General features: G+C 44.1%; 1 protein-coding gene across 14 annotated transcripts in view; it reads right to left on the bottom strand.

Moving 5' to 3' along the window:
* The window catches only part of LOC144773261 (uncharacterized), a 7,170,044-nt gene that overhangs the window by 4,707,819 nt on the left and 2,434,744 nt on the right, over positions 1 to 27,481 (bottom strand). For 12 of the 14 annotated variants that reach the window (XM_078658159.1, XM_078658161.1, XM_078658167.1 and 9 more), the window contains 2 exons: positions 6,714 to 6,770; positions 2,183 to 2,239 (listed from right to left, as the gene is read on the bottom strand). In XM_078658159.1, coding sequence (XP_078514285.1) covers positions 2,183 to 2,239; positions 6,714 to 6,770 — 114 coding nt within the window. The remainder of the gene's footprint in view (positions 1 to 2,182; positions 2,240 to 6,713; positions 6,771 to 27,481) is intronic. The other 2 variants (XM_078658164.1, XM_078658168.1) reach the window with 1 other exon arrangement.

Raw genomic sequence — 27,481 nt, 5'->3', positions numbered from 1 at the left:
ACTTGGAATGGGATGAGTAGTGGGGGCTCTGCAACCGGTCTCGAGACCTTCCCCACGTACGAGCGTCGCGGAGCCGACCGCCGGGCCTCCAAGCACTTTCGGGACCGCTCCCGCAAAGACTTAGGGTTCATGGCCCGGCAGTCGGAGCACAACCTCGGGTCATGGTCATGCTCCACACACCAAAGGCACACAAGGTGCAGGTCTATCACAGACATCAGCCTGTGATAGGTCTTGCAAGACTTGAAGCCTGTCCGACAATTGGACATCCCACGCACACCAGGAGTCTAAGACCTGAAAAGAAGTCTACAAAACTTAGCTCTCCCCGGATCTGCGCATGGCTGGTGATGAAAAAAAAAGAACTGATATCAGCAAGCAGAGGCGGCGTCTTAGTAGGCACCGCAAACGTCATCCCGTCGACCACGACGCCGGCAAAAGACGCAGAGTCGACCTACGCCACTTACCGACGCTCAGGGGTACTGCTAAGAAAAAATTCTCTGGCTCCAGTCTGACACCTGGGGGTAATTCTAAGGTAAGGCATCTATAACTAACTGTCTCTTTCAGATATTGAGGTTTTCTCTGTTGTCTACACATTGGCAACCTACCTATATTGACTGTAAAACTCCAGATTGTTGTGCTCTTCAGATTCAATTATTCTGAGCAATTGCTCAGTATACAAACTTTATTGTGATACAACAACTACACAATGATGGAAATGTACTGAAAATAAAAATGATACTAAAAATTATTTAAAAAAATATACCTGCTTAACTTCAAAAAAATAAAAAAGAGCCCCTCGGGCAAAACTCTCTTTTAGTAGAGGTGGGCATTCAAGCAGGTTTTAAAGCTCTCTAACAGAGCACTGCCTCACAGTTCCCTAAACCAATAAAAAGGCCATGACTCACACTTACATTGTTAATAACAGTGCAGGATCCATATTACACTCTCCGTTACAAACCACACTATATGTGTGACTGGGGGACTCACAATATTGGAACTAGGTGTGAGAGTTATGTGCACTAGTGTCTATTGGCTCAGTTTCAGCACCTGAAGAGGAGCATAGTCAGGCAGCAGAGGGTAAGTAAAAAAAAAAAAAAGTGTATGTTTATGAAAAGTGAGTGACTGAGAGTAAGTGAGGAACTATGGCCTAGATGTAGGTAATTCCCATTTACAGACTCTTAAATACCGAAATTTACAGATTCGGTATTTAAGAGTCTGTAAATGGGAAGGGGGCAGATTTAGGTAATTCTGAATTCAGGAATACCGAATCTGTAAGATTCGATATTTACCGATTCGGTAAATACCGAATCTGTATTGCCCATTGATTCCTATAGGCCTTGAAGCCCATAGGAATCAATGGGCAATAGCGATTTGGTATTTACCAAATCGGTAAATACCGAATCCTGCAAGGGTGCAGGGTGCGTCACTTTGACACCCTCTAGCACCCCAAGTACAGGCTTGTGTGACATGTGGCACACATACATGCCCTAAGGGCATGTCTGTGTGTCACATTGCACACCTGAATTCGGTATTTTACCACACAATAGGATTGTGTGGTAAAATACCGACTCTTAAGGGCCTGTGGCACTCTTAGGAGTGTCAGCTACATATGGATTTACCGATTTGGTATTTTACTGAATCTGTATATTTACCGAATCGGTAAAATTACCGATTCTTAAAATAACATGCCCCTACATCTGAAAACCCTGATAACGGTCGGAAACTGCAGAAATCGGCCGTTTCCGACCGGTATTAGGGCTCCTACATCTGGCCCTATATGAGTGAATGAGAGTGACAGAGTGAGGCTGGGAAAAGAGATTGAACGTGAGTGATTGAGAACGTGTGTGACCGAGTGAGTAAGAGTAAGTAAGTGAAAGTGACTTAGTGAGCGGTCAACAGTGACCTATTGTGGGAGTGAGAGGGTGAGTCACAGACAACAAGTGAGAGCTGAGTGAGTGACTGAGCTAGTCTGATGCCTGAGAATGTTCAAAAGGTGAGCAATCTGTGGTTTCAGAAACAAAGATACAGCCTCAGCATGGAATATTGCCCACAGAATTTACAACTTGGGGTGTCACTCTTGCTCAAAGGTACCCAATGTTGTAACTTATGTTACAAATATTAGCATAAAGAGGGGTTCAGGCATCCCATAAGCTGACTAAATGAAATAGTGACATGAGAGACTTGCCTCTTCTGCTGATGACCTCTCGATACTTTGATCAGTTGCTTTTTGGGCTTCCAGTCCCTAAAAAAGGCAGATAATAAAACTGATAAAGATAGGCAAAACAGTCATACCAATGTTTTTAGGTATCAAAGCAATGGAATAAAAGAAAGTATACAACTCTAGGTTAGTGGGTTTTTAAATGTGTCCATTACTTTATTTCACCTACTATTATATTGTTTTTCTAGGTGCGTTCAAGATTTAGATAGGACCGTATGTGAGGGATCTATGCAAGTCAAACCCAAATCATGATAGTAAGCACAGAAAAATCACTTGTAATCTTTGTTCTCCATCATGGGACTCGTGCTTGAGGACATAAATATTTGATTAGTTCGAGAACATTTCAAGAAATAATTTTTTTTATTTAAAAATGCCAATGAATGCAGCAGTTTATTTAGAGCAATCATAAAAGGAAACCCTGGTGAAAATTAGGAAGCTTGGACCAGATAGTGCGCAGGTCTGTAGTGGTGAAATATGACACTCCTCCTACAAGTACGCAAACATGATCAATATCCAGTGGAATTCCAATATTACCCTCAGGAAAAAATAAAGATGAGTTCTCTTCACCATCATCGATGCATGAAACACTGGCCAGTTCTTACTACATGCCTCCTTTATCAGTGTGTTGAATTGGTCCTGGGGTGATGTACAACAGGAACATCCACAACACCTCAGTATACAATATTTACATGTGGAAGGTACGGGTGGACACAGGCACAACGGTTGGCCGGCACCTTACACATACACACAGAACTTCCCCTCACCACACTGAGAGGAGACTGGGATGCAAATCTTTGCCACACCTGCATGGAGGGCGATTGGAGGGCTATTTTAACCTACTCTTCCTTGGTGTCCCACAATGCTCACTTCAAATTGACTCAATACTATATTTTACATTGCGCCTACTTGACTCCAAGTAAAGTAAACCCGATATTTCCACCGCACTGACACGAGACATGGAAATAGTACATAGGTTTGGGTCCTGCCCCTCTCTGACCACCTGATGGAACAATGTCATAACACACTTAAAGCACTGAACGGGGACTGTCCTGTCTTACACATGGGAAGTATGCCTTTAAGGGGCTCTACCGATGTACAAAAAACAAAGCTGTAATGCAATTCGCTGACCTCGCCCTTCTTTCGGTGAAATGCTTGATCACCCGGAGAGTCGCAAACCCTCTAGTAGTCTCTGAGTCGATACTCTCCATTCTGGCATGGGCCCAGGCTGACAGCACATTACTATACAGGAAGGAGGTGAAACTCCACCGAGCAGAACTGCTGACATTGTGCAATTTCTTCGGGGGCAAATAGATCCAGCCAAGGCTCCTCCCACTTCTGAAAGAGACCTTGCACCACCTCTGAGTGAATATGCCATTCGTGATCCAACAGGCACCGAAGTCTGTGTTTGTTTTCCCTGGCGTTCAGAGAACCTGCCAGGTGTTGAACCACCAGGGTCATGCCCTGATGTTCCAGCCATGTCCAAAGGCGAAGAGCCTCTTGACATAGGATCCACAACCACACCCCGCCCTGTTTGTTGCAGTACCACATGACGGTGGTGTTGTCTGTGAACACCTGCACTACTTTCCCCTTGAGGGGGGGAAGAAATGCCTCAGTGCCAGGCGGATCACCCGAAGCTCCAATAAGTTGAAATGGAGCCCAGACTCCGCTGAAGACAAGACTCCTCTAATATTCAACTCTCCCAGATGGCCACCCCATCCCAGAAGTGACACATCGGTCACCACTGCTATTTCTGGTTGGGGATGGATCTGTCTCTGACACAATCCTGGTCCGTTAACCAACACTACAGTTGTTGTGCAGTTCCCTCCTAGATCTGGATGTAGTAGGAAAGATTCCTCTGATGCTGCACCCACTGGAACTTCAGGTCCCACTGCTGAGCCCGCATATGCCACCTGGCATGATCCACCAGCAGGATGCAGGTGGATTGGTGCAGCGGAAGGTCGAGTAAGATCAACTGGAGTTGATCCAGATCCAGGCTTAGATCCACAGGGGCACAATGGCGCCAGGGCCGGAGCTGTCGGCATCGAAGACCGAGGGCCCCCAACCGGCTCTGTGGGGCCTAAAGGCACAACGGCTGAGTCGGGCTGCCCAAAGATACGGTGGAGGGCTCTGTAAAATGTAAGAAGTTGGGCAGGGGAGCCCGCAAATGGAGCGGAGTCATCCCTGAATTAGTCACTGGAGACGGAGCCGTAGAGCAACGAAGCTCCCGGTCCCGTGTCGAGACAGTCAACCGACGGGGAGAAGGAGAAGAGCGCAGATGCTTCGCCTTCTTCTTGTGCTTCGAGCTACCCGAGGACAGCAAAGACTTGGAATGGGATGAGGAGTGGGGGCTCTGCAACCGGTCTCGAGACCTTCCCCACGAACGAGCGTCGCGGAGCCGAGCGCCGGGCCTCCAAGCACCTTCGGGACCGCTCCCGCAAAGACTTAGGGTTCATGGCCCGGCAGTCGGAGCACAACCTCGGGTCATGGTCATGCTCCACACACCAAAGGCACACAAGGTGCAGGTCCATCACAGACATCAGCCTGTGATAGGTCTTGCAAGACTTGAAGCCTGTCCGACAATTGGACATCCCACGCACACCAGGAGTCTAAGACTCGAAAAGAAGTCTACAAAACTTAGCTCTCCCCGGATCTGCGCATGGCTGGTGATGAAAAAAAAAGAACTGATATCAGCAAGCAGAGGCGGCGTCTTAGTAGGCACCGCAAACGCCATCCCGTCGACCACGACGCCGGCAAAAGACGCAGAGTTGACCTACGCCACTTACCGACGCTCAGGGGTACTGCTAAGAAAAAATTATCTGGCTCCAGTCTGACACCTGGGGGTAATTCTAAGGTAAGGCATCTATAACTAACTGTCTCTTTCAGATATTGAGGTTTTCTCTGTTGTCTACACATTGGCGACCTACCTATATTGACTGTAAAACTCCAGATTGTTGTGCTCTTCAGATTCAATTATTCTGAGCAATTACTCAGTATACAAACTTTATTGTGATACAACAACTACACAATGATGGAAATGTACTGAAAATAAAAATTATACTAAAAATTATTTAAAAAATATACCTGCTTAACGTCAAAAAAATAAAAAAGAGCCCCTCGGGCAAAACTCTCTTTGAGTAGAGGTGGGCATTCAAGCAGGTTTTAAAGCTCTCTAACAGAGCACTGCCTCACAGTTCCCTAAACCAATAAAAAGGCCATGACTCACACTTACATTGTTAATAACAGTGCAGGATCCATATTACACTCTCCGCTACAAACCACACTATATGTGTGACTGGGGGACTCACAATATTGGAACTAGGTGAGAGAGTTATGTGCACTAGTGTCTATTGGCTCAGTTTCAGCACCTGAAGAGGAGCATAGTCAGGCAGCAGAGGGTAAGTAAAAAAAAAAAAAGGGTATGTTTATGAAAAGTGAGCGACTGAGAGTAAGTGAGGAACTATGGCCTAGATGTAGGTAATTCCCATTTACAGACTCTTAAATACCCAAATTTACAGATTCGGTATTTAAGAGTCTGTAAATGGGAAGGGGGCAGATTTAGGTAATTCCGAATTCAGGAATACCGAATCTGTAAGATTCGATATTTACCGATTCGGTAAATACCGAATCTGTTGAAGCCCATAGGAATCAATGGGCAATACCGATTCGGTATTTACCAAATCGGTAAATACCGAATCCTGCAAGGGTGCAGGGGGCGTCACTTTGACACCCTCTAGCACCCCAAGTACAGGCTTGTGTGACATGTGGCACACATACATGCCCTAAGGGCATGTCTGTGTGTCACATTGCACACCTGAATTCGGTATTTTACCACACAATAGGATTGTGTGGTAAAATACTGACTCTTAAGGGCCTGTGGCACTCTTAGGAGTGTCAGCTACATATGGATTTACCGATTCGGTAAATATACCGATTCGGTATTTTACTGAATCGGTATATTTACCGAATCGGTAAAATTACCGATTCTTAAAATAACATGCCCCTACATCTGAAAACCCTAATAACGGTCGGAAACTGCCGAAATCGGCCGTTTCTGACCGGTATTAGGGCTCCTACATCTGGCCCTATATGAGTGAATGAGAGTGACAGAGTGAGGTTGGGAAAAGAGATTGAACGTAAGTGAGTGTTTGAGAACGTGTGTGACCGAGTGAGTAAGAGTAAGTAAGTGAAAGTGACTTAGTGAGTGGTCAACAGTGACCTATTGTGGGAGTGAGAGGGTGAGTCACAGACAACAAGTGAGAGCTGAGTGAGTGACTGAGCTAGTCTGATGCCTGAGAATGTTCAAAAGGTGAGCAATCTGTGGTTTCAGAAACAAAGATACAGCCTCAGCATGGAATATTGCCCACAGAACTTACAACTTGGGGTGTCACTCTTGCTCAAAGGTACCCAATGTTGTAACTTATGTTACAAATATTAGCATAAAGAGGGGTTCAGGCATCCCATAAGCTGACTAAATGAAATAGTGACATGAGAGACTTGCCTCTTCTGCTGATGACCTCTCGATACTTTGATCAGTTGCTTTTTGGGCTTCCAGTCCCTGAAAAAGGCAGATAATAAAACTGATAAAGATAGGCAAAACAGTCATACCAATGTTTTTAGGTATCAAAGCAATGGAATAAAAGAAAGTATACAACTCTAGGTTAGTGGGTTTTTAAATGTGTCCATTACTTTATTTCACCTACTATTATATTGTTTTTCTAGGTGCGTTCAAGATTTAGATAGGACCTTATGTGAGGGATCTATGCAAGTCAAACCCAAATCATGATAGTAAGCACAGAAAAATCACTTGTAATCTTTGTTCTCCATCATGGGACTCGTGCTTGAGGACATAAATATTTGATTAGTTCGAGAACATTTCAAGAAATATTTTTTTTTATTTAAAAATGCCAATGAATGCAGCAGTTTATTTAGAGCAATCATAAAAGGAAACCCTGGTGAAAATTAGGAAGCTTGGACCAGATAGTGCGCAGGTCTGTAGTGGTGAAATATGACACTCCTCCTACAAGTACGCAAACATGTTCAATATCCAGTGGAATTCCAATATTACCCTCAGGAAAAAATAAAGATGAGTTCTCTTCACCATCATCGATGCATGAAACACTGCCCAGAACCGCCTAACAGCTAAGAGGGCTTGAATTTCATGAATCCATACAGGCTGAGGTGATTGCTATTAGAAAATGAGTCTTCCAAGAGAGATGCTGTAATAAAGTGTTGTATATAGGTCAAATTGTGGATTGAATCATTTTGATGAAAGCAAATTGAGCTCTCAAGGGTAAGGGGGTGGCTTTATGTGCGAACAGATGAAAAAAATCTTTAATGACAGGAACTTTGAAAAAGGATCACTGCTGAACAAGTTATTTACCTTCAGTAACACCTTAGCTGGTAGAGACTCTATCTATGTGCAGTCTCCTGACCTTAGAATATTCGCTAGACTTCAGACTGGACCCAAAAAATCTTGAGCAGCACCTCTGCATACTGGTAGTTGGTGTTGTTTGACTACGTATCGGTGTTCTCCGGGCTCGAGTGACGTGCACAGTGCCTGTACAGGCACCAACTCAATACACTTACATCAGTTACTTTTCATGACAGTTCTACGTCAGAAGCAGAGAACAACAGCAGAATGCTGATGGACCAATGCGCAGACACTAAGGGCCTCCAAGGCTCAATCTACGCAGAGAAGTCTTCAAAAAGGGGAGGATCTGTAAGAAATTAACGATTACATAGAGTCTCAACCAGATAAGGCGTTACCGAAGACTTAGTAACTTGTTCATCTGATAGACTTTAAGCCATAGATTCTATACCTTAGGATAGATACCCAAATATTAGCTCCCTTGAGGTGGGTCTGCGAGCAGATTTGGAGGACTGAACAGGCAGAATGCCTATCAAGATGGGCCTGACTGTCCAGGCAGTTGTGTTTGGTAAGCTCCTGGTCTATTACATTTCTTGAGAGACCCGTGAGCATGGCCTACAACTTGACCTAATGTGACTCCAATGACAGAGTTCTAGATCTTGAGCTCCCTTGCTTGTCTATGTAGTGCATGGACATTGTAGTGCAGTTTGAATTAGAATCTTTCTTGTCATCAACAATAGGAAAGGCTTGACAACTACATAGGTTGCCTTGAGCTGCAGGTAATTGATATGATGGGAGCTTTTCTTTGACAAACCGTCTGGCACAGACAGAGCTCTGACATGAGCTCCCCAACTTGAAAGAAAAGCATCTGTTACAATCATATACATTGGAGGTTCGAGCTGACTAGGTGGCACACGAGCAAGATGGCCGCACTCTTGTGAGGCACCAGAGGCTCAGCACATTTATCCGATAAGATCCTGTTAAAAAAAGTCACATCAAGTGGTGAAAGAAGCAGTGACGAAGAGATCTTGAACACCACCTCCTGCTGACCTTTTCAGCTGCAAATTAAAGTGCTGGACAGCTTTGGAAAATCGTCCATCTGCGGGGGCAACAGCCCGGCCGACGTGCAGTCAGTCACTCGTTGCAGCTGGGACAGATGTCACTCAAAGCTGAGGAGTCCATGTCTAGCTCAAAGCTGAGGGATCCATGTCTAGACTAAGTCCCGCAACGCAGACTTCAGTGGATGGGGCGCCCTGGTGCGATCTTGCATCAGAGACTTACCCCGTATAATAGGAAATTGACCTGACAAGATGAGGGGAGAAATGACGATCCCCATCCCCCTCACTTACAGGGTCTCCTGATCAGAGCTGCAACTGCACCAATGAGCACAAGTAAGGTGCGTGCGATAGGGCTGGGTCACAGTGGCTGCACTAAGAGGCGCAAATAAAAGAAGCGGTAATCCAGTTAAACAGGCAGCAATACTGGCTACTAAAAAAGAAGCTATACAATGGTGAGAAACAGTGCGGTGACCATAACAAGGGTGAGGACATACTGCATGCCCATTCCCTCCTATTATTGAAAATTGCAGCGCGAAATTAGCAAGTGACGGAATCCGCATATAAAGAAACCAACGGCACACAAGATATAGCGCCGGCCATTACCGATGTGTGCCCTATTACTAGACAGAAACAGAAGCATTTGCAATACAATAGGTCTCGCATTATAAATGTTTGAGCTGTTGGCAATGCTAATAATAATGCACAACTAGCTTCTCAAAGATTCAGTAATCTGAGACCTATTGCATTGCAATTGTTTTTTTTTTATATAGCACGAACTACACACACAACCACACGCACCACCACACCAAGCATTGGCATAGCCAATAGTTCTCACTTTTAGGACCTTCTTAGTATTTATTAATGCAGCATAATATCCATTGTGCAACCACATCAACTGTTGCGTGGCTAAACACTTATAAGGTCCCAAAGGCAAAACCTATTGGCTATGCCAATGCTTGGTGTGGTTGTGTGTGGTTGAGTGTGTGGTTGTGTGTGTGTGTGGTTGTGTTTGGTTGTTGTGTGTGGTTGTGTATGTGGGTATGGTTGTGGGTGTGTGTGGTTGTGGGTGTGGGGGTGTGTGTGGATGTGTGTTTGGGTGTGCTTGGGTGTGTTGTGTGTGTGATTGTGTGTTGTGTGTGATTGTGTGTGTGGTTGTGATTGTGTGTGTGTAGTTGTGTGTGGGGTTGTGTGTGTGTGGTTGTGTGTGGATGTGTGTGTGGTTGTTTGTGTGGTTGTGTGTGTGGTTGTGGTTGTGTGTGTGAGTGGTTGTGTTTGTGTGTGGTTGTGTGGGGTTGTGTGTGTGGTTGTGTGTGTGGTTGTTTGGTTGTGTGTGTGGTTTTGTTTGCAAATATGTTCAGAAGTGTAAACAGCATTAAGATACAATACCCGAATCAGTGGGCTTCTCCAGACCCGGCGTGCATTCACTCAGTGGCCCTGCTGCTGACACCCCGGGCCGGCACGCCAATTAATGTCGATTCAAATTTGAACACCTGTCCACAACAAATTATGCAGAGACCACCAACTCTTCGCAGTGGGGGGCCGCTCTGGCGTAGAGCTCCTGCCCGACCGGGGACTAAGATCCACTTAACCCTCATCCTGGCTGCATAACACTACCCACAGACACCTGGGATCCCTTCCGTGGGCCCTCCTGCACACTCGGTGGAGGTTTCAGCACGGTGCCGCCTACAGCGGGCCCGGGAGGCGCACTTGAGATTTCCGCGAGACGGGGCTGTGGAGGGGCCTGTTCGCCTCGGCGGCTGCGGCGAGCTACCAGGGGCCGGTGCTGCGAGGCCTAGCGGGCCGCTCCAGTTGCAGGGCCCTGATCTATCGTGCGACGTCCCGTCTTGACCGGGACGATCCCTGCTGTGTTCATTGCTGCTGCCCCCGGGACCCAGGCGGCCGGCAGCCGGTGCCGGATAGCCGCCGGGGCCCCTGCCACATCCAGCCACCGATATCCTACAGAACAATACCGGGTGGCGCGGCAGGGCCACGAAACATCCTGATGAGCCCCCCCCCACACCCCCCAGACATTACCAGGTGCGGAGGCCCCGGCGTGGAGCGGACGGAACGGTGAAGGTGAGGTGTGGCTGGGAACTTGTGGCACTGGGGGTGCGCGGGCCGTGGCATTGGGACCCGCGACCGCCATTTTGACTCCTGCGATCCATATTGGAAGCTGCGCTATCCTGGAGCCTACTGGACTGGGCCCCGCCGAGATTACAGGCTTACATACCTACAAGGTCCTGCCGGTGCTGCGCTGGTGGGGGCTGCCTCCGGGCCCCTGTGCCTTCCCCGCCTCCTGCATTCCGGCCCCGATTTGTGGTGCCTGGCGGCACGGCTGCAGCGCGTCTGGCCCTGCTGCTAAGTTTGTGATCTCCTGGGGCGCCCCGGCTCGTGCCTGCTTCTGGGGGCCCTGCTCGCCTGCCTGGAACCTGCCGGGGGTCGGTGGAAGCCGCTGCTGCCTGCACTGCCGCCACTGCCCGTAGCTCCTTTCATTGGGGGTCCTTCCTCGAGCTTCGCCACTTCCTACCCACAGCTGCTAAGAAGGTGTGTCTGTCTGGTCGGCGTAGTTGCTCACACCCTATCCATCGGTGACTCCGGAACCTGTCCCTTAGGTTGCCTGTGACTGTTGACGCTGCTGGCCCGGCTGCGCTGCCGTGCTTGCCTTTGACCTGCTCTGAGCACACTTGCGCTGGAGGTGCGCAGCCGAGGGGAGGTGAGGAGGCTGTCTATTCGGACCCCTGGTCTACAACGCGCTTGCTCGGCCCAGACTGTCAGGATGGGGAAATCTGAACCCAGGCAGTTGAAGCTGCCTTTCGAAGGCCGAAGGACACCGGGTGCCAGTGTAGTGTAGTTCCTATTATCCCAATAGGCTCTGCGCATTGGAATAATATCTTCAATAGTATAGACCTAGGGCAGAGGTTAACTAGGTCTTATACCGACGATATTAGACTTAAAGTTTTGTGTTTGCCAGCTAGCTCAGAGTTCACTAGAAACTTTCTCGAATAGGCAAGGAGGATTTTAACCTCCCTGGATAGACAAGAAGGGATTTAGTTTCTGACAACCATAGAACATGACAACTTTGCTCTCCCCTAATCAAGAGTGTATCTCTAGAGTCGTGTGAAAACAAAAGACAACTTATTTTACTCAGTCAGTTCAGTGCATTCTTAGTTTCACCAGATTGTAGAGAAAAGGAAGAGACGGGCGTGTTCAATAAAAAGACGTTATTTATTGATCAGTCTCCTTTCTCCTACAAGAGAAATGAATCGCTATTATTGTAATACTGATAGTTAAGTAAAGTGCATACAGTAAAGACAGAATTATAAAATAATACTGTAAAAGCATTGATATGGTTTCTGAGCCATATGATACTTTAAAATGGATAAAATAGATACATACATATATACATTTGACTAATCGTACTCAACTGGTGCTTCTAACCACGCCTACCCCAGTGTACCTGACCTAAGCCTAATACGTGGGCGGGAGTAGATAAGTAGCAGTTTAAGTTAAGTTTGTTTTGCCAAGGGACTGACTCAAGAATTCTCTGCAAGGGGTTATTCAGTTCTGTACCTGAGATCTAGAATGATGGAGGGCTGGTATCTCTTATCCCAGGTCTTGATATTCCAGCTGCCTGCGAGGGCTGCTTGGAAGCGCCGGAGCTGGATTTCTCAGCAGGAGATAGGCAGCGTCTCGTTCTCAGCGCGTCAGGAAGGCGGGGCAGCGCCTGTGGGCTTCGCTCTCTGCTGGGCTCCTCGGCACGTCTCGCTGCTCCAATCTCGTCACCACCGCATGTGTTTGCTTAAGGCAATGTCGGTAATATTTATACCTGAAAGGTGCCAAGATTGACGTAAGGATGGACATATATACGTCAATAAGGATGTCATATGAACGGGCTCGTTCGCACATTCTTTTGCTGAAGTTCTCGGTGAAATCAAAACAATGGCTATGGGAATTTCCCAGGTCGCTGTAGGTTTGATTTGTTTTGAGAACTCCGTATGCCTTATCAGGGGCTGGAGGAATAGCGCTTGTCTAATTAGATGGCATGCGTTATGACCTAATCAGATAACGCTCTTCTGTGCCGTGGTGTGGCTTAATCAGATAACGTTTTTGCACCGTTGGATGGCTGCTAGTTAATTATTAACCAAACCAGGGTCAGGAATAGGGGAATCGATACAGTACCTATAGGAATACATCACACCCACTCCACGTAGACTATGTCCATATTTACAAATCTAGGCATAGTGAAACCAGTAGCGTTTGTGTATACCGTACCACCCCAAAATACATTCATATGTATCCTGAAAAATTGGAACTACGAAATATACGAAACACAATCACATGTACTATCACATGTACTATATGCACAAGCAGTCTAATAATGCTAAACATATAACGCATATTTTAAATTTATCATGAAAAAATGCGAATAAGACACATGAAATGGCTATTAATACAGAAAAAAAAAGGTGCGAGACCATTTCATCACAACCATAAAGTTATGTATAATAGTGCTAGAGGATAGCGAATGTCTCGTGACTACCTAAAATAGAAATTTAGTTCTCTAAGAATAATGTCTACTTTAAGCAGAAGATAAGTGTCCCAAAAAATCGTAAATATTTTGGAATTGGGGAAAAAGGTTCTTGCAGTCAGAACAAACTGATGAGAAAATTTTTCATATCGCTTTTATTTTATTTTTTTTAAGTTGAAGGCCAAATTCAGCATGTAGGGAACTTCGAGTGCTAGTTTGCTCAAAGTTATTCCTGCTGCTCTGGTGAAAACATCATATCATTTAGACTGTTGAAAAAACTGTCAACAGCTTCTTGCGTAAGTTCCACTAATTCGGAAAAAGTTGTTACCATGCATTCATGAGCCTGAGCATGATTGCCTCCATTGATGTTTTGATCAGCATAGCTGACTGAAGGTCGTACCTGATCGATGCTGCTTTCATCTTGTACTTCACTACCCCTCAATCGTAGTGGTGAAGTCTCCACGAATGCCGTCATCAGGATTGGTAGCCTCTGGGGACAGCACAATGCATGAGCCGTTACCGGACCCAACAAGGTATCTGCGTCCATTGGCACATCCGATTGTAGCGCCAGACAGGTGTCCAACACGCATTCTTCGCCGCATAGCAAGCACCTTAATACAGGCATAACCCAACTTTGCCACATTGGTCTAAATGAAAGAGACCAAGTCATGTTCAGGTCTCTAAGCCGGGATAGTCCAAGGATTTTAGTTACCCGGTCCCGGTAGCCAATGGCTAGGATCATTTCTTCCCTTGTCGCAGTTGTTTTGTCTGTGACATGGTTTGCCATAGCGAAATAACAGGATCAAAAATAGAATACCCGCTACTAGTCCCAAAAGGAGTGGAAGTCTGCCAAAAATGGAATGGACAAAGTCTGGAAAAATACCCAGGATGGCTTTGAATGGAGTTAAAGCACCCGAAAACACTGCTTTAAATACACTGGAGACACCAGTGGTATCAGAAATATTTAAGATTTCGTTCAGTATTTCTGCGAAATGTATGGGGGAATTAGTTGATAATAATGAATGAATCTCTTCTGTTGTCCTTGCAACTTGGAGATCATACGTTTCTTTTGATGACGTGAGCCTGGTCGGCGTCTGTAGGAGCACAGTCTTCATTCTGCTTAAAGTATCCATTCGAATAGAAGCAATTTTCAAATCGGGCCATAACCTTGCCTCCCTGTCTGGAGAATCGTTCGGGAACAATACTCGTTCACAGCACATGACCTTCCTAGTCACGGTTATGAGATAAGGTTTTCCGGGCAGCAAACTACAACATCTGCGATCTACTATTAGAATGTAACTCCCGTTCGAGAGTCTCCTAAAGAATGGTTCTATTTGTGTTGCAGGTGTGCCTAGCTGGTAACATGAAAGGTTATTCGAAGTCCCTTCACAGGCTCCATGCAAGCTAATACCCTGACACAGAAGTGTACCGCTTAGTGATTTTGCACAATTATTGCCACTGAGAAACACTTTCTGGCCTTTATTACTGACACATTCGTGTGTATAGGGCAAGTTCCATATTGACTTAATGTACCCTTTACCCAACCTTTCATACTGGCCTATAATTGTACATTTGAACCTTTGGATGAGGAGGATGTCATGGGTTCAAATACCGAAGACGTGAGTCAGGCTATTCCACTGTTAACGTTGGCGCCTATCAAAAAGTGGACAGCAAGAGCATTACAGTTGAATGCATTAGCTCTGGACCATAACTTACGGGCATTAAATGGTCGGACAATTTCTGATCGTGAAGGAGCAATGACCTTCAACAGAATTAACTGCCCTTCACGTATTGATTATATCTTCCTAGATGTACCTTCTTGGGCTAGTCTAAAAGATATGGAAGTCAAACAGTCCTCTGACAGTGACCACAACCCACTTTGTATGGAAATTGACTGGGGCATTGGGATTAACAACAAAGGTGGCCCCGAGATGATCACAAAGGATGTTCAACCATCCAATTGCAATCGGAAACTGAGGTGGGAGGTGGTTAAGCTTGAAGAGGGGAAAATCGATAAAATTAGGGAACTGGTCCGAATAGAAACTTCCAACCTTGTCGAAGTGGTAAGAAGTAATACTCCCCCTATGGGCCAAAAACTTTTGGACCAATACCAAACTTTCATTGACAAAGTAGGAGCAAATTTTGTTAAAACACCCCAAAGGAAATCCGCAGTGACCAATGGATTGTCTAAAGAGAATCCGTGGTTTACTGCAGAATGCAAAGCCAAGAGGAAAGCTATTGGCACAGCAATAAAATTAAAGGACCCACTGTTAGTTAGATTAGCAAGGAAAGAATACCGTGGTGCCATTGCCTTGGCAAAAAAAAATTGGGAGGAAGAGCACTGGCAGAAGCTTAAAACTGCTGCCAGCGGTAAAAATTCCATTATATTTTGGAAATTGATTAACAAGTTAGACAGGAGGGCTGGTAGTCCAATTGTAAATCATATTACTGATCAGCAATGGTATGCCCATTTTTTAAAATTATACTGTAATCCTGTTGTCCAGGCACCCATCCCGTCTTTGTTGGAGTTTAATAAAATTGCATCTGGTTCGGAAATGTTGACTAATGGATTACCTTTTTCCGAGTTAGAAGTTAAAGCGGCGATTTTAAAGATGTATCCAGGGAAAGCAGCTGGCCCAGACGGCCTGCCGGGAGATCTTATACTACATGACCCCCCACTCTGGGCTAACTATATAGCTACTTTATTGGCTCTTATTCAGCTAGGCCACCCAATCCCTGCATCATGGAAAGGTGCGGAGGTGATTACAATCTTTAAAAAAGGAGATAGAGAGGACCCGGCTAACTACAGACCCATTAGTCTGATTGACACTATCCAGAAGGTAGTTGGTAGGGTCATCATAAACCGAGTAGAGACCTGGTTAATGGATAATGACATCCTCACGCATTTTCAGGCTGGTTTTAGGCGGAATGTTGGTGCTATGGACCAAGTCTTCCGGTTTTGTGCCGTATACTGGAAGTCAGTATCAATCACCAAGGGTTGCCTGTACTTGGCTTTCATTGATCTAAAAACGGCATTCGATGTTATCCCTCGGGCTAAGTTATGGGAAATTCTTGAAGCTATGGGGTTTCCATGCCCTCTACTCCAATTAGTTATTAAAATGCATGAGAACACCTATGCAAGAATACGTTGGGGAAGGCAGGGCCAATTGACAGAGAGGGTTCCAGTCAGCAGGGGGGTACGGCAGGGATGTGTGATGGCGCCAACACTATTCTCCCTCTTTATAAATGGGGTGGTGGACCATTTGAGGGAGGTTCCGGCAGATGCCCCCATTCTTGCCGGGGAGAAAACCCCGACCCTCCTCTTTGCTGACGACACCCTCTTGATGTCTAAAACCCCCAAAGGTTTACAAACGCTTCTTGACCGTTTCTCTTTATTTTGTGAGGACCGTGGGTTAACTGTCAACACTTTGAAGACTAAACTAATGGTCTTAACCCCCAATAGTAAGTTGAGAAAGGTACATGTTACCCTGTGTGGTTCACCCTTGGAGGTTGTGAGTGAGTTTGACTACCTGGGGGTGAGACTGTCTAACCGTATGACTTGGGACTCCCATATTTCTAAGATGGTACTGAATTTAAAAAGGGTGTCCGGTGCAATAACAAAAAATCAGCGACTTTCCATAAGCCGTCCGGTAGCCCCGGCCCTAATAGTCTACGAAGGGAAGGCTTTATCTTCGGCAGTTTATGGCGCCGAACTTTGGGGGGCAGAAAACACTAGGCCACTGGTAATTGCTGAAAATAAGTTTATCAGAGATTTAGTGTCACTTCCGATTTCCTCACCCTTGTTACCCCTATTTTTTGACATGGGTAAAAAGTCAATTGCGGACAAAGTTCGGCTTCGGCCTTTGTTATTCTGGGTCCGCCTTAGAAGAACCGAGGAATTAAGGGGGTACGCTCGAGTGTTGGATGAGCTAATTACTCTCAATGTTTCCAAACAAATAAAATGGCTTAACAACCTCAAAAAACTAGTAGTGTCAGTAGGACTGGGGGAGTTTTGGGCGTCACAGGATCCACCCCCAAAAGAAAGTGTAAAAAAATTGTACTGGGATTGGGTTGAGTCCAAAATTAATAACAGTTCAAACTTGGGAACGCTAACAACGAACTTTCTTGCTCATAAACCACACATGAAGCTAGAACCGTTCTTAGATTTCATCCAAATAGCCAGCCATAGAACATTATATTTGAAATTAAGGTATGGCACCCTGCCCCTTAATGGTTTTGTGGGAAAATGGAATTCTAAGGGGGGAACTGAATTAAAATGTCCAGGGTGCCAATGTCCTGAGGAAACCCTTCCCCATTTCCTATTTGCTTGCCCAACGTATAAAGTTGTTAGAACTAAATGGCTGAAACCTGTATGTAGGGAGTTGGGGGTTAAAGATTGTATGACAGCCCTACGTATTATCACAACCAACACGGTTTCTTTGTACATTGTTTGTGGGGTGGCCAAATATTTGGGGGGTGCGTGGATATTACGCTCTAGATTGGTGAACAATGTGTAAATTTCGGGAAAGGGGAAGTTAATTTCTTAAAATAATTTCTGTTTTTTCCTGTTTCATGAGATGTAATTGCAGTACTATGGATCATTTGTTTTATATGTTTGTACGTTTGTACTTTTATGATGTATGTTCATCGAATAAAGTATTACAACGTATATATTTTTGGCAGAATTGAAACTGGAAAGTAGTTATCGGAATATTTATTATTCCATGTATTATCCATTCAATGACAGGTCGTTCTGACATTGTCAATGGTAATCTCTCAAGTCTTTCAATGCTCAGAATTGTATAGTCAGCACCCTTCTGCGCCAAACTGATTTATTTATCAGTAAGGTTAAAGATATTAAATAATGACGTTGTGTTGATTAAACGCCAAGGCACATAGCCAGAACGCAGATTTTGTAACGTCCAGCCAAGCTGTACAATAGAACGCAATTGGGACTGACCGTGTTGTAACATCAGTAAGTCTTGCGATATTATATCGATTGCTGAAGACACAATGCTGTCCAGAGAATATATTCTGGAGGACTGAGTCATTAACCCATTGTCCACCACAGAAAGTGATTTTTCCAAATTAATACGGTCAATTTTCCGTATTTTTTCTGCTGTCTCAATTTGAGTTACTTTCCAAACTTCGTTATAAGCTGCATATATAGAGGCCGCTATGAAACGTTTTTGACGCTGTTTGCGTGGTCCCATAATGAAATCACGCAAGTCAGCACCTTCTGTAAGTAAAGTTAGGTGTTGCTTAATTTCAGCCAGTGTGGATGTTTGTAGCCATTGAAGGCAGAGCTTGCCCACGCTGTAGGTGGTTACTATCCCTGGATGTTGTCTTTGGGAATATCTAGGGTCTGGCCTAGTCAATGTGAACCCCTGTATTTTGTTCAGGAATCTGTCTTGACAGTTATTCGTATCTGTGGGCCAGATCAACCATTTTTTCCATTCAGGATGTGTTCTGTTTTGGTTTAATATATGGTTTATGTCTATCTCAACATCTATAGAGCTATTAATGTTCACTGTTGGCTTTGGAATAGACGGTTTGTTCAAATCTTTGATTTTGGCTAAGCCAAGACAGGTAGTTTGTTGAATAGTGTCATTCAAGAATATAATTTGTTCTGGGATCATGCAGGCTCTAAACAATGATTCTATACCTTGTACTTGCCAATCTCTTGTACCCCAAACAGTTTTTGCTTCAATATTATTGTTCCAGAAATCAAACCCAAATGTATTCATTTGCTCAAAAAATGAATCGGAATATATCAATTTTGTGTTTGTAAGCATGGTCTTCATACCTGTCTTATTTGACAATTTGAAATAAAATGTTTCTGCATTACTTGTGTTAAACCCTGAAAAGTATGAATATTTATCATAAAATGTTTTCGAGCTATCTTTTGGAGGAGTAGCACAATGTTCCCATTGGTTATAATTTAAAACATTTCTAGGTTGTGCAGATTTATGTAGATAATGGTTACCATAGTGGTTGTAGCAGAACATCTGATCATAATTAGACGAACCCTGCAAATAATCATGTTCTGTGAATTTGGCAGACATCACAAGATCAGACATCATATCATTAATACTTTCAAAGTCCAAATCAGCAGCAAATGTGCTTGGTTTTACAAAGTCACTCAATGAGATCTTGAATTGGTGTAGATACTTCAGGATTTCAACTGGACCATAGATTTCATAATCAGTTTTGTCCCATGCTACACCGCCTGGTATAGGATTGGCTGTGAAGTTCACTGAAGAAAGTTCTCTTTTCTCGATGTGTGAAGATGTGTGTGGTTTAAGGACCAAGTTGATTTTCTGGCTTGCTGTGTCCATTTTAGCATATTTTCCTTCAATGAAATGTCCCAAGCATAGTACCATGATGAGCCAAAGAATGAGGATAAATGCACCGAAGGCCACCCAAAATTCAATCCATGGAGAAATCAGATAGGTTTCTTTCAGCTGTTGAAAAAGTTCCTTAGCTTTATCTTTAAATGTTTTTGTTGATGGCTGTTTCTTTGCTTCACTCAGGTCTTCAGATGAATCATCGAAGTTGATGAAGTAGCCGGATGCTGTTCTGTCAATTGTTCCAATTGCTTTTGGATTTTGCTTTGTTTCATTAGCAAAGTCTGCAGTTACATCATCATAGGTTGTTGTTTCTTGATGAAAAGCTTTGATTTGGGTTTTAAGAGGTTCAAGTTCCATTACTTTGTTGCATAGTCCTTGTTGATTCACTGTAGATTTTCCAAATGTGATCAGTCTTCCAGTTTGAGCCTCTGTATTCGTAGCAAACATTGGAGTTCTGCTACTTCTTGGGAGTCCACTTGGCCTACTATTTGTTATCGGCCACATGATTGTGGTTTAACCAGGTCGATGGATATGACTCGGTTCTCCTTTTTACCAGCAAGGGGCGGTAGTACTACTGATCTTGTCCCGTTGATAGACAAGACAGGAACTGCTTTTCTGTAAGAAGGCCCAAATTCCTTCTTTACCGCGATCTTTTCTCTGACCAGATCCCCGACTTTTGGAATCCAGACAGGCCTTGCTGGGACAGGTGGTTTTTCTTCAGTGGTTGTTGGCTGTTGTTTCAACTTTATGTTGCTTAGGTCTTTTCTTGTTTCATTTAAGTCCTGCAAAATAGCCAAACGATCTTTGATATCAAAGTTTTTGTTTTTAACCACTGAAGTCTGACTATCAAGATCTTGGATCATCATTCTAGTCCCGAACAATAGTTCGTACGGACTGAACCCTTTCAGAGAATTTCTTGGCAGGTTATTTAGACTAAGTTGGACACTTATTAAATGTTTGACCCACCCAGCTCCCGAACCTAATACCTTTTCCGTTATAGATTGCTTTATGTCTTGGTTTTTTCTTTACACCATCCCGTATCCCTCAGGAAGGAAGTGAGAAGAGTCCCGCTATGCAATGCTCATTTGGCCATGCTTCCCCATAAGCTTGAGGGCTAAAGGGAATACATTAGTCAAAACTTAGCATGCTCCTAGCGTATATGCCATTATAGACTTGCAAATCCTTTTATAACAGTCCAGACGTCAGCCGAGCGCTGGGGTCTACATTATAAGTGAAAATTAGTCTTTTTATGTTAATATAACGATTTTTCGTGATGGGTACTTTCTTATTGTTGTTTTTCTGGAGCGAAGTGCCATGGCAATAGTCCTCCTCGCTCGCCACTGCGATCTCTATTGCAGTCTGGGCAGTTTTTTACAAAAATGTGATGATACAGGCTCATGCCTGGCCACCAGTACACTGATTGTAATTCTTCCAGAGAATCTTTTAGCTTAAGGTGTCTGAGACCCTCACCCATATGTGCGTCTGCTATTAACAAGCCTCTCCTGTCCGTGTTTGGAATTACTCTATCCCCCACTCCAGGGATTCGAGCAAAAGGGACTGAGTTTGCATCGATTATGTATGTATAATTGAGTGGATAATTGATCGGTAGCGCTGAACAGTCGCCTTTTGATGACGTTTTTACTGCCAGTACTGTTTCACCGTCAATGTGTTTTACTGCATGCTTTTTTGTAGCTACGGAAGCCGATTTAGTTGCTACCGCTGTGGCTGTCTCAGCCAATGAATTCCCTGCAACGTGAACGCCATCACGCTGATGACTCAGTGAGTGTATCACGTGAGTTTTTGGTAGTTCTTTCTGTAAAAGTGCTACTTGTTCCCAATGCAATTTTTGCTTTATTGTTGTACCTGTTTCATCTTTGTAACCGTTTTGAATCCATGTCTGCAGATCGTTATTGTATGATTTGACGCAGTAATACGAATCGCACACTATAAGTGTCGGGAATTCACGATCGGCATTTTCTAGCGCCATCTTTAACGCTATTATTTCAGTTTGTTGTTCTGAATTATTTTCCACTGAGTGTGTTTTTGTGAGTAGAGGTTTTAATTTACCTCCGCGCCACACTTCTTTTACAATTTCGCATGTGGCGTTGTAAGCCAGCTCTCCCCAAACTGAGGGTTGAGCATGTCCGTCTGTATATATTACACAGGCGTATTGTCGTAAAGGCAGAATGTCGATTGGCAGAGGGTATTCTCTCTCATATTCTAGATATTTTAATTCTTTCATTTTCGGGTCAAAATAGTATTTTACTTTGTCTGTAGCAACAGAATTTACCCATTGTATCCATTCTGGATTTAGTGCAGTTGTCGGTAAATTACATGGTGTTGTTAATGCCTCAAAAGCTGATTCTGCTGTTCTGACTGTAACCTGTCTACCGTCTGCTTGGTATTTTTCTTTTGCTACAGCTGTTTGAACCGCATGAACAATGTTTTCCTTAATGCTGAACCTTTTTTCAGCTTCTGTGTACAAATGTGATTTGTATGCTATTGGTACCTTCTCTCCCTTATTAGAGGTCAGGTATGTGAATCCGCATCTTCCTGGGATGACTCGAATCACAAGGTTGCGTGTGTTGTCACGTGTTTGTAATTTTGTTTTAACTATCATATCTGTTTGTAAAGATCTCAAAATTTCTGTGTGTTTTTGAGTCCAGTTGATTCTTTTAAAATCTGGTTTTATTAGATCATAGAGAGGTTTAATTCTCTCTGCATAATTTATGATGTAAGTTCTTCCGAAATTTAGGAAGCCTAGAATTGATTGTAAGTTTTTCAGTGTTCTAGGTGCTTGGATTACAGCACATTTCTCTAGGAAATTGTCGGCCAGGCTTTTGCCTTCACTTGATAGTTCATATCCTAAAAACAGGACTGTTAGATGGGCAATTCTTGACTTTTTAAAGTTGAATTTGTAACCCTCTGCTGCGAACCTAAGTATTATGGTGTTCACTCTCTTCAAGTGAGTATCCAAGTCATCATCTGTTAGATAGATGTCGTCGACATAAGATAATGCCTCGTCATCATATGTTTGAAGTAATTCTGTTACTCTCGCTGAGAATAATCCTGGGCTGTTCTTGAACCCCTGGGGCAAACGACAGAATTTTTTTGCGTGCCATTTATTGAGAACGCCATCAAATATCTGCTCTCTGGTGCTATATTTTGACAAAAGAATCCATTAGAAATGTCTAATGTGGTCTTGTATTTTTTGCGCACTATGTTATTCATTAGTGCAGCACTATGCGAGTTTTGTACTGCAAATGTTTTGCAACATGAGTTAAGATGTCTGTAATCCAAAACAAGACGATATGAATTGTCTGGTTTGGAGACAGGAAACAAAGGATTGTTCATTTGTGAGGTGCAAGTTTCAATCACCCCCTGGTATTCAAGTTGATCTAGGATCTCTTTTACCTGTTTTTTAGCTTCTTGCTTAATCGGGTACTGCCTCTGTGCAGTAGGTTGTGATTTTAACTGGATTTTGTGAGGAGGAGAGTCCTCATCCCATCCCACATGATTTTTATATAAGGCAGGGGCTTGAGCTACTGCCCACTTTCTTGCAAGTGTTTATTTTTTATGAATTGGAATATTGTTTGAGAAGGCAGGCATAATTATTTCTTCGCCATGTGGGCACTCCCTGACAAACTCTGGAGGCCAGTCTCGTTCAGCTAGAAGGATGTCATAGCCCTTGGAGAGATTATCCCAAAATAGACCCCTTATTTTTCTAGTCTTATCCCCCTCTATACGCAATGTTATTTCATATATTTTATGAGGTTTGCTAACTCTGGTATCTGCAGTTTCCACCTGAATGTATTCATTCGTGTCCACTGTCTCCAGATGATTCATAAGGACTTTGCGAGCTATGCTCACTTCTGCTGCGCTGTCTAGCATTGTCTGAGCCCATTCTCCGTTTTTCAGCTGTGTCCTCAGTATTCTCGGCATTGTTAATTACTTTAATACTGGCTACCTTCTTTTTTGGAAACTGTAATTTTTTATTCAGATGAGCAGGTTCTTTGTCTTTGGACTTGACGTGCTCTTCCCTGTGTTCTGATCGTCCTCTTCTTTCCGATTTCTGCGAGGAAGTCTGAAAAGATTGAGAGGGACGTGTATCAATATCTTGATATCTATCAGGTTTTTTTATATTATCCCTATTTCTAAGGTTGTATTTTTTCACAGAGGGCTCCCTTTGGGGAGACTTGTGTCCTTGGTCCGGAGATCTTTCTCTCCGCCGAGGAGACCTTCCTCTGGACTGGAATCTTTTTTCTTTAGGATTGGATTGTTTATTTCCATCCCAGCTCTTTTTTTGAGTGTTTAAATTATTTTTAATAAATACCTTTTCAGGACTTTCAACTAGTTGGGGTTTCACTGGTATTCCACCCAAACTATCTCTTCCTAGTTCTTCATAGGATTTTTCTATGATTCTGGCAATTTCAGATGGTTCGTCTGCTATATTTGTCTCTTTTAACCTCTGGCTAATCGCCACATTTGCTGCTTCTCCCTTTATGTTGGCTAATAATATTGCAGAGACCTGCTTGAAGTCTTTCAGTAATTTCATACCGAGAGTTAAAGCAGGTTCTGGACCGTATTCATCTTGAATCTGTTTTAGCACATCTGGTATTACTGACATGGATGGTACACCATGTGTTTTTGTGTAAATGGAAGCAAAGACTGTTCCCCAAGTGTCACAGTCCTCCACATGTGGTGCGATTCCCATTGGAAGACAGATAGTCAGAATCCTATGTTTCTCAACAGGGGTGGTATCTGGAAACACCGCCTCTATTTGAGTGATTTTTTGTGCTAGCCAGAAAGGAATTTGTTCCCGTTTTGCGGGTACTTTACCTAGACAGGACTGTATGTTCTGAGGTGTAATTTTATTTGTGTTCCCCTGATGAGTGGTCAGCTGTGGAATTTTAATTGCTGGTTGGACTGTTGAAGTCCGTATTACATATTGGACTAATTGTCTATGTATTTTTATTAATTGTTTTAGCTGTGCTAAAAGATCTGGTGCAGGCATTTCTTCAATGTCTGGATGTGGTGTGTATCCGGCTAGGACCAGCCACGTTGCTCCTGGTCTACCTAGTGGACCGAGCCTGGTGATGTGATTATTATGTTTTAGGGCGCCATTAAACAAGAGCAGGTGCTCTTGGAATTTGAGTGGTATTTCCACCTCCTCGAAAGGAGTGTACTCATTAGGAGGTTCCTCTATTTTGTAATAGTGGAAGTCCTTTGTTACAGCGTTTGCTGCTGGAAAGTTTATCCATGAATAGAATACCTCTGTCTGCCGACATTCGTGTGCCTCAATTACGAATATGACTGTACCACCTCTTGGTGTCAGTCCATTTTCTATAAGTTTTAGGGTTATAGATTTCCTTATGTTGACCGGGAAGAGTATTATATCCGGGTCATTTTGCAGCAGAGTATTGTCTGCTACTAGGAGTTCAGTTGCTATTCTAACTGTCTCCCTTTCTTCTTCACTTTCTGTCATTTTACTGACAGGAAGGTTATTCTGTTTGTTTGCAGATCAGGTTTCTATGGAAACAAAGATTAGATGCACAATATTTTGGAACAGTGTATCCTTCAACGTTGAATAAACCAAGAACCATACATAGGAGTCTCCTCCTGCGAGGTTTGGCGGATATGACCTTTCACCCACTCCAGACGTCTTTGGAGTATTATGGGAAGAAAGGGGTCTGTGTGAAAAAGCACGACTGAGTTACTCTAATGTCTTGCGTTAGTTTTATCGCCTATCCAAACGTTGGGCACCATGTAGTGTAGTTCCTATTATCCCAATAGGCTCTGCGCATTGGAATAATATCTTCAATAGTATAGACCTAGGGCAGAGGTTAACTAGGTCTTCTACCGACGATATTAGACTTAAAGTTTTGTGTTTGCCAGCTAGCTCAGAGTTCACTAGAAACTTTCTCGAATAGGCAAGGAGGATTTTAACCTCCCTGGATAGACAAGAAGGGATTTAGTTTCTGACAACCATAGAACATGACAACTTTGCTCTCCCCTAATCAAGAGTGTATCTCTAGAGTCGTGTGAAAACAAAAGACAACTTATTTTACTCAGTCAGTTCAGTGCATTCTTAGTTTCACCAGATTGTAGAGAAAAGGAAGAGACGGGCGTGTTCAATAAAAAGATGTTATTTATTGATCAGTCTCCTTTCTCATACAAGAGAAATGAATCGCTATTATTGTAATACTGATAGTTAAGTAAAGTGCATACAGTAAAGACAGAATTATAAAATAATACTGTAAAAGCATTGATATGGTTTCTGAGCCATATGATACTTTAAAATGGATAAAATAGATACATACATATATACATTTGACTAATCGTATTCAACTGGGGCTTCTAACCACGCCTACCCCAGTGTACCTGACCTAAGCCTAATACGTGGGCGGGAGTAGATAAGTAGCAGTTTAAGTTAAGTTTGTTTTGCCAAGGGACTGACTCAAGAATTCTCTGCAAGGGGTTATTCAGTTCTGTACCTGAGATCTAGAATGATGGAGGACTGGTATCTCTTATCCCAGGTCTTGATATTCCAGCTGCCTGCGAGGGCTGCTTGGAAGCGCCGGAGCTGGATTTCTCAGCAGGAGAAAGGCAGCGTCTCGTTCTCAGCGCGTCAGGAAGGCGGGGCAGCGCCTGTGGGCTTCGCTCTCTGCTGGGCTCCTCGGCACGTCTCGCTGCTCCAATCTCGTCACCACCGCATGTGTTTGCTTAAGGCAATGTCGGTAATATTTATACCTGAAAGGTGCAGAGATTGACGTAAGGATGGACATATATACGTCAATAAGGATGTCATATGAACGGGCTCGTTCGCACATTCTTTTGCTGACGTTCTCGGTGAAATCAAAACAATGGCTATGGGAATTTCCCAGGTCGCTGTAGGTTTGATTTGTTTTGAGAACTCCGTATGCCTTATCAGGGGCTGGAGGAATATCGCTTGTCTAATTAGATGGCATGCGTTATGACCTAATCAGATAACGCGCTTCTGTGCCGTGGTGTGGCTTAATCAGATAACGGTTTTTGCACCGTTGGATGGCTGCTAGTTAATTATTAACCAAACCAGGGTCAGGAATAGGGGAATCGATACAGTACCTATAGGAATACATCACACCTGCTCCAAAACTCCAGTTGAGGTGGACCCCCCGGAGACGCAGGAGGACAGATGGAAGGCTCAACTGGTCACCATGCAAAAAAGCCTGACCTCAATAGACTCCAAAATAGACTCTATGAATCTTAGACTGGACAATAAGGTGGCCAAATTGGATGGCCATGAAGAGCGTCTTAAAGAAGCTGAACAAAGGATATCAGGCCTCGAAGATGGCGCAACCACAACTAGAAAGCAGGTGACACAGATGGATAAACTCTTGAAGGTAATTGCGGACAAAAATGAGGAATTGGAAGCACGCTCCAGGCGGAACAACATGCGCCTACTAGGCCTAGCAGAGTCCACAAACACGGGCCGCCTGGAGAACTATCTGGAACGCCTGCTGAGTGACTTATTTGGCCGTGATTCTTTTTCGGCGCACCTAGTTATCGAACGAGCACACCGGTCACTGGCGCCCAAACCTCCTCCTGGAGCGACACCGAGACCGATTATCATGAAATTCCTCAACTACAGAGACATGGACACTTTGCTACGCCTGGCACGAGAAAAGGGGGAACTTCCCTTTGAAAACACCACACTATCCTTTTACCCAGATTTTACGCAGGCGGTGCAGGAAGCTCGGCGTAAATTCCTAGCAGTGAAGAAGCAGCTCCAATCCCGCAGCATCCAGTACGCTATGCTTTATCCTGCACGTCTGCGGATCCACCATCGAGGCCGCCAACACATCTTCCAAACGCCTCACCAGGCTGAAGAGTTCCTGAAGCATGACAGGAGGTCGGCTTCGCGTGAAGCTGCTGACAGACATGGGTCACGCTCTCACTCAGCCATGTCGGAACCCTCTTGAC

Source organism: Lissotriton helveticus, chromosome 8 (genome assembly GCF_964261635.1).
Source record: "Lissotriton helveticus chromosome 8, aLisHel1.1, whole genome shotgun sequence".
NCBI lineage: Eukaryota > Metazoa > Chordata > Amphibia > Caudata > Salamandridae > Lissotriton > Lissotriton helveticus.
The sequence above is the reverse complement of the archived record's forward strand: the minus strand, read 5'-3'. Positions and strand labels throughout refer to the sequence as shown.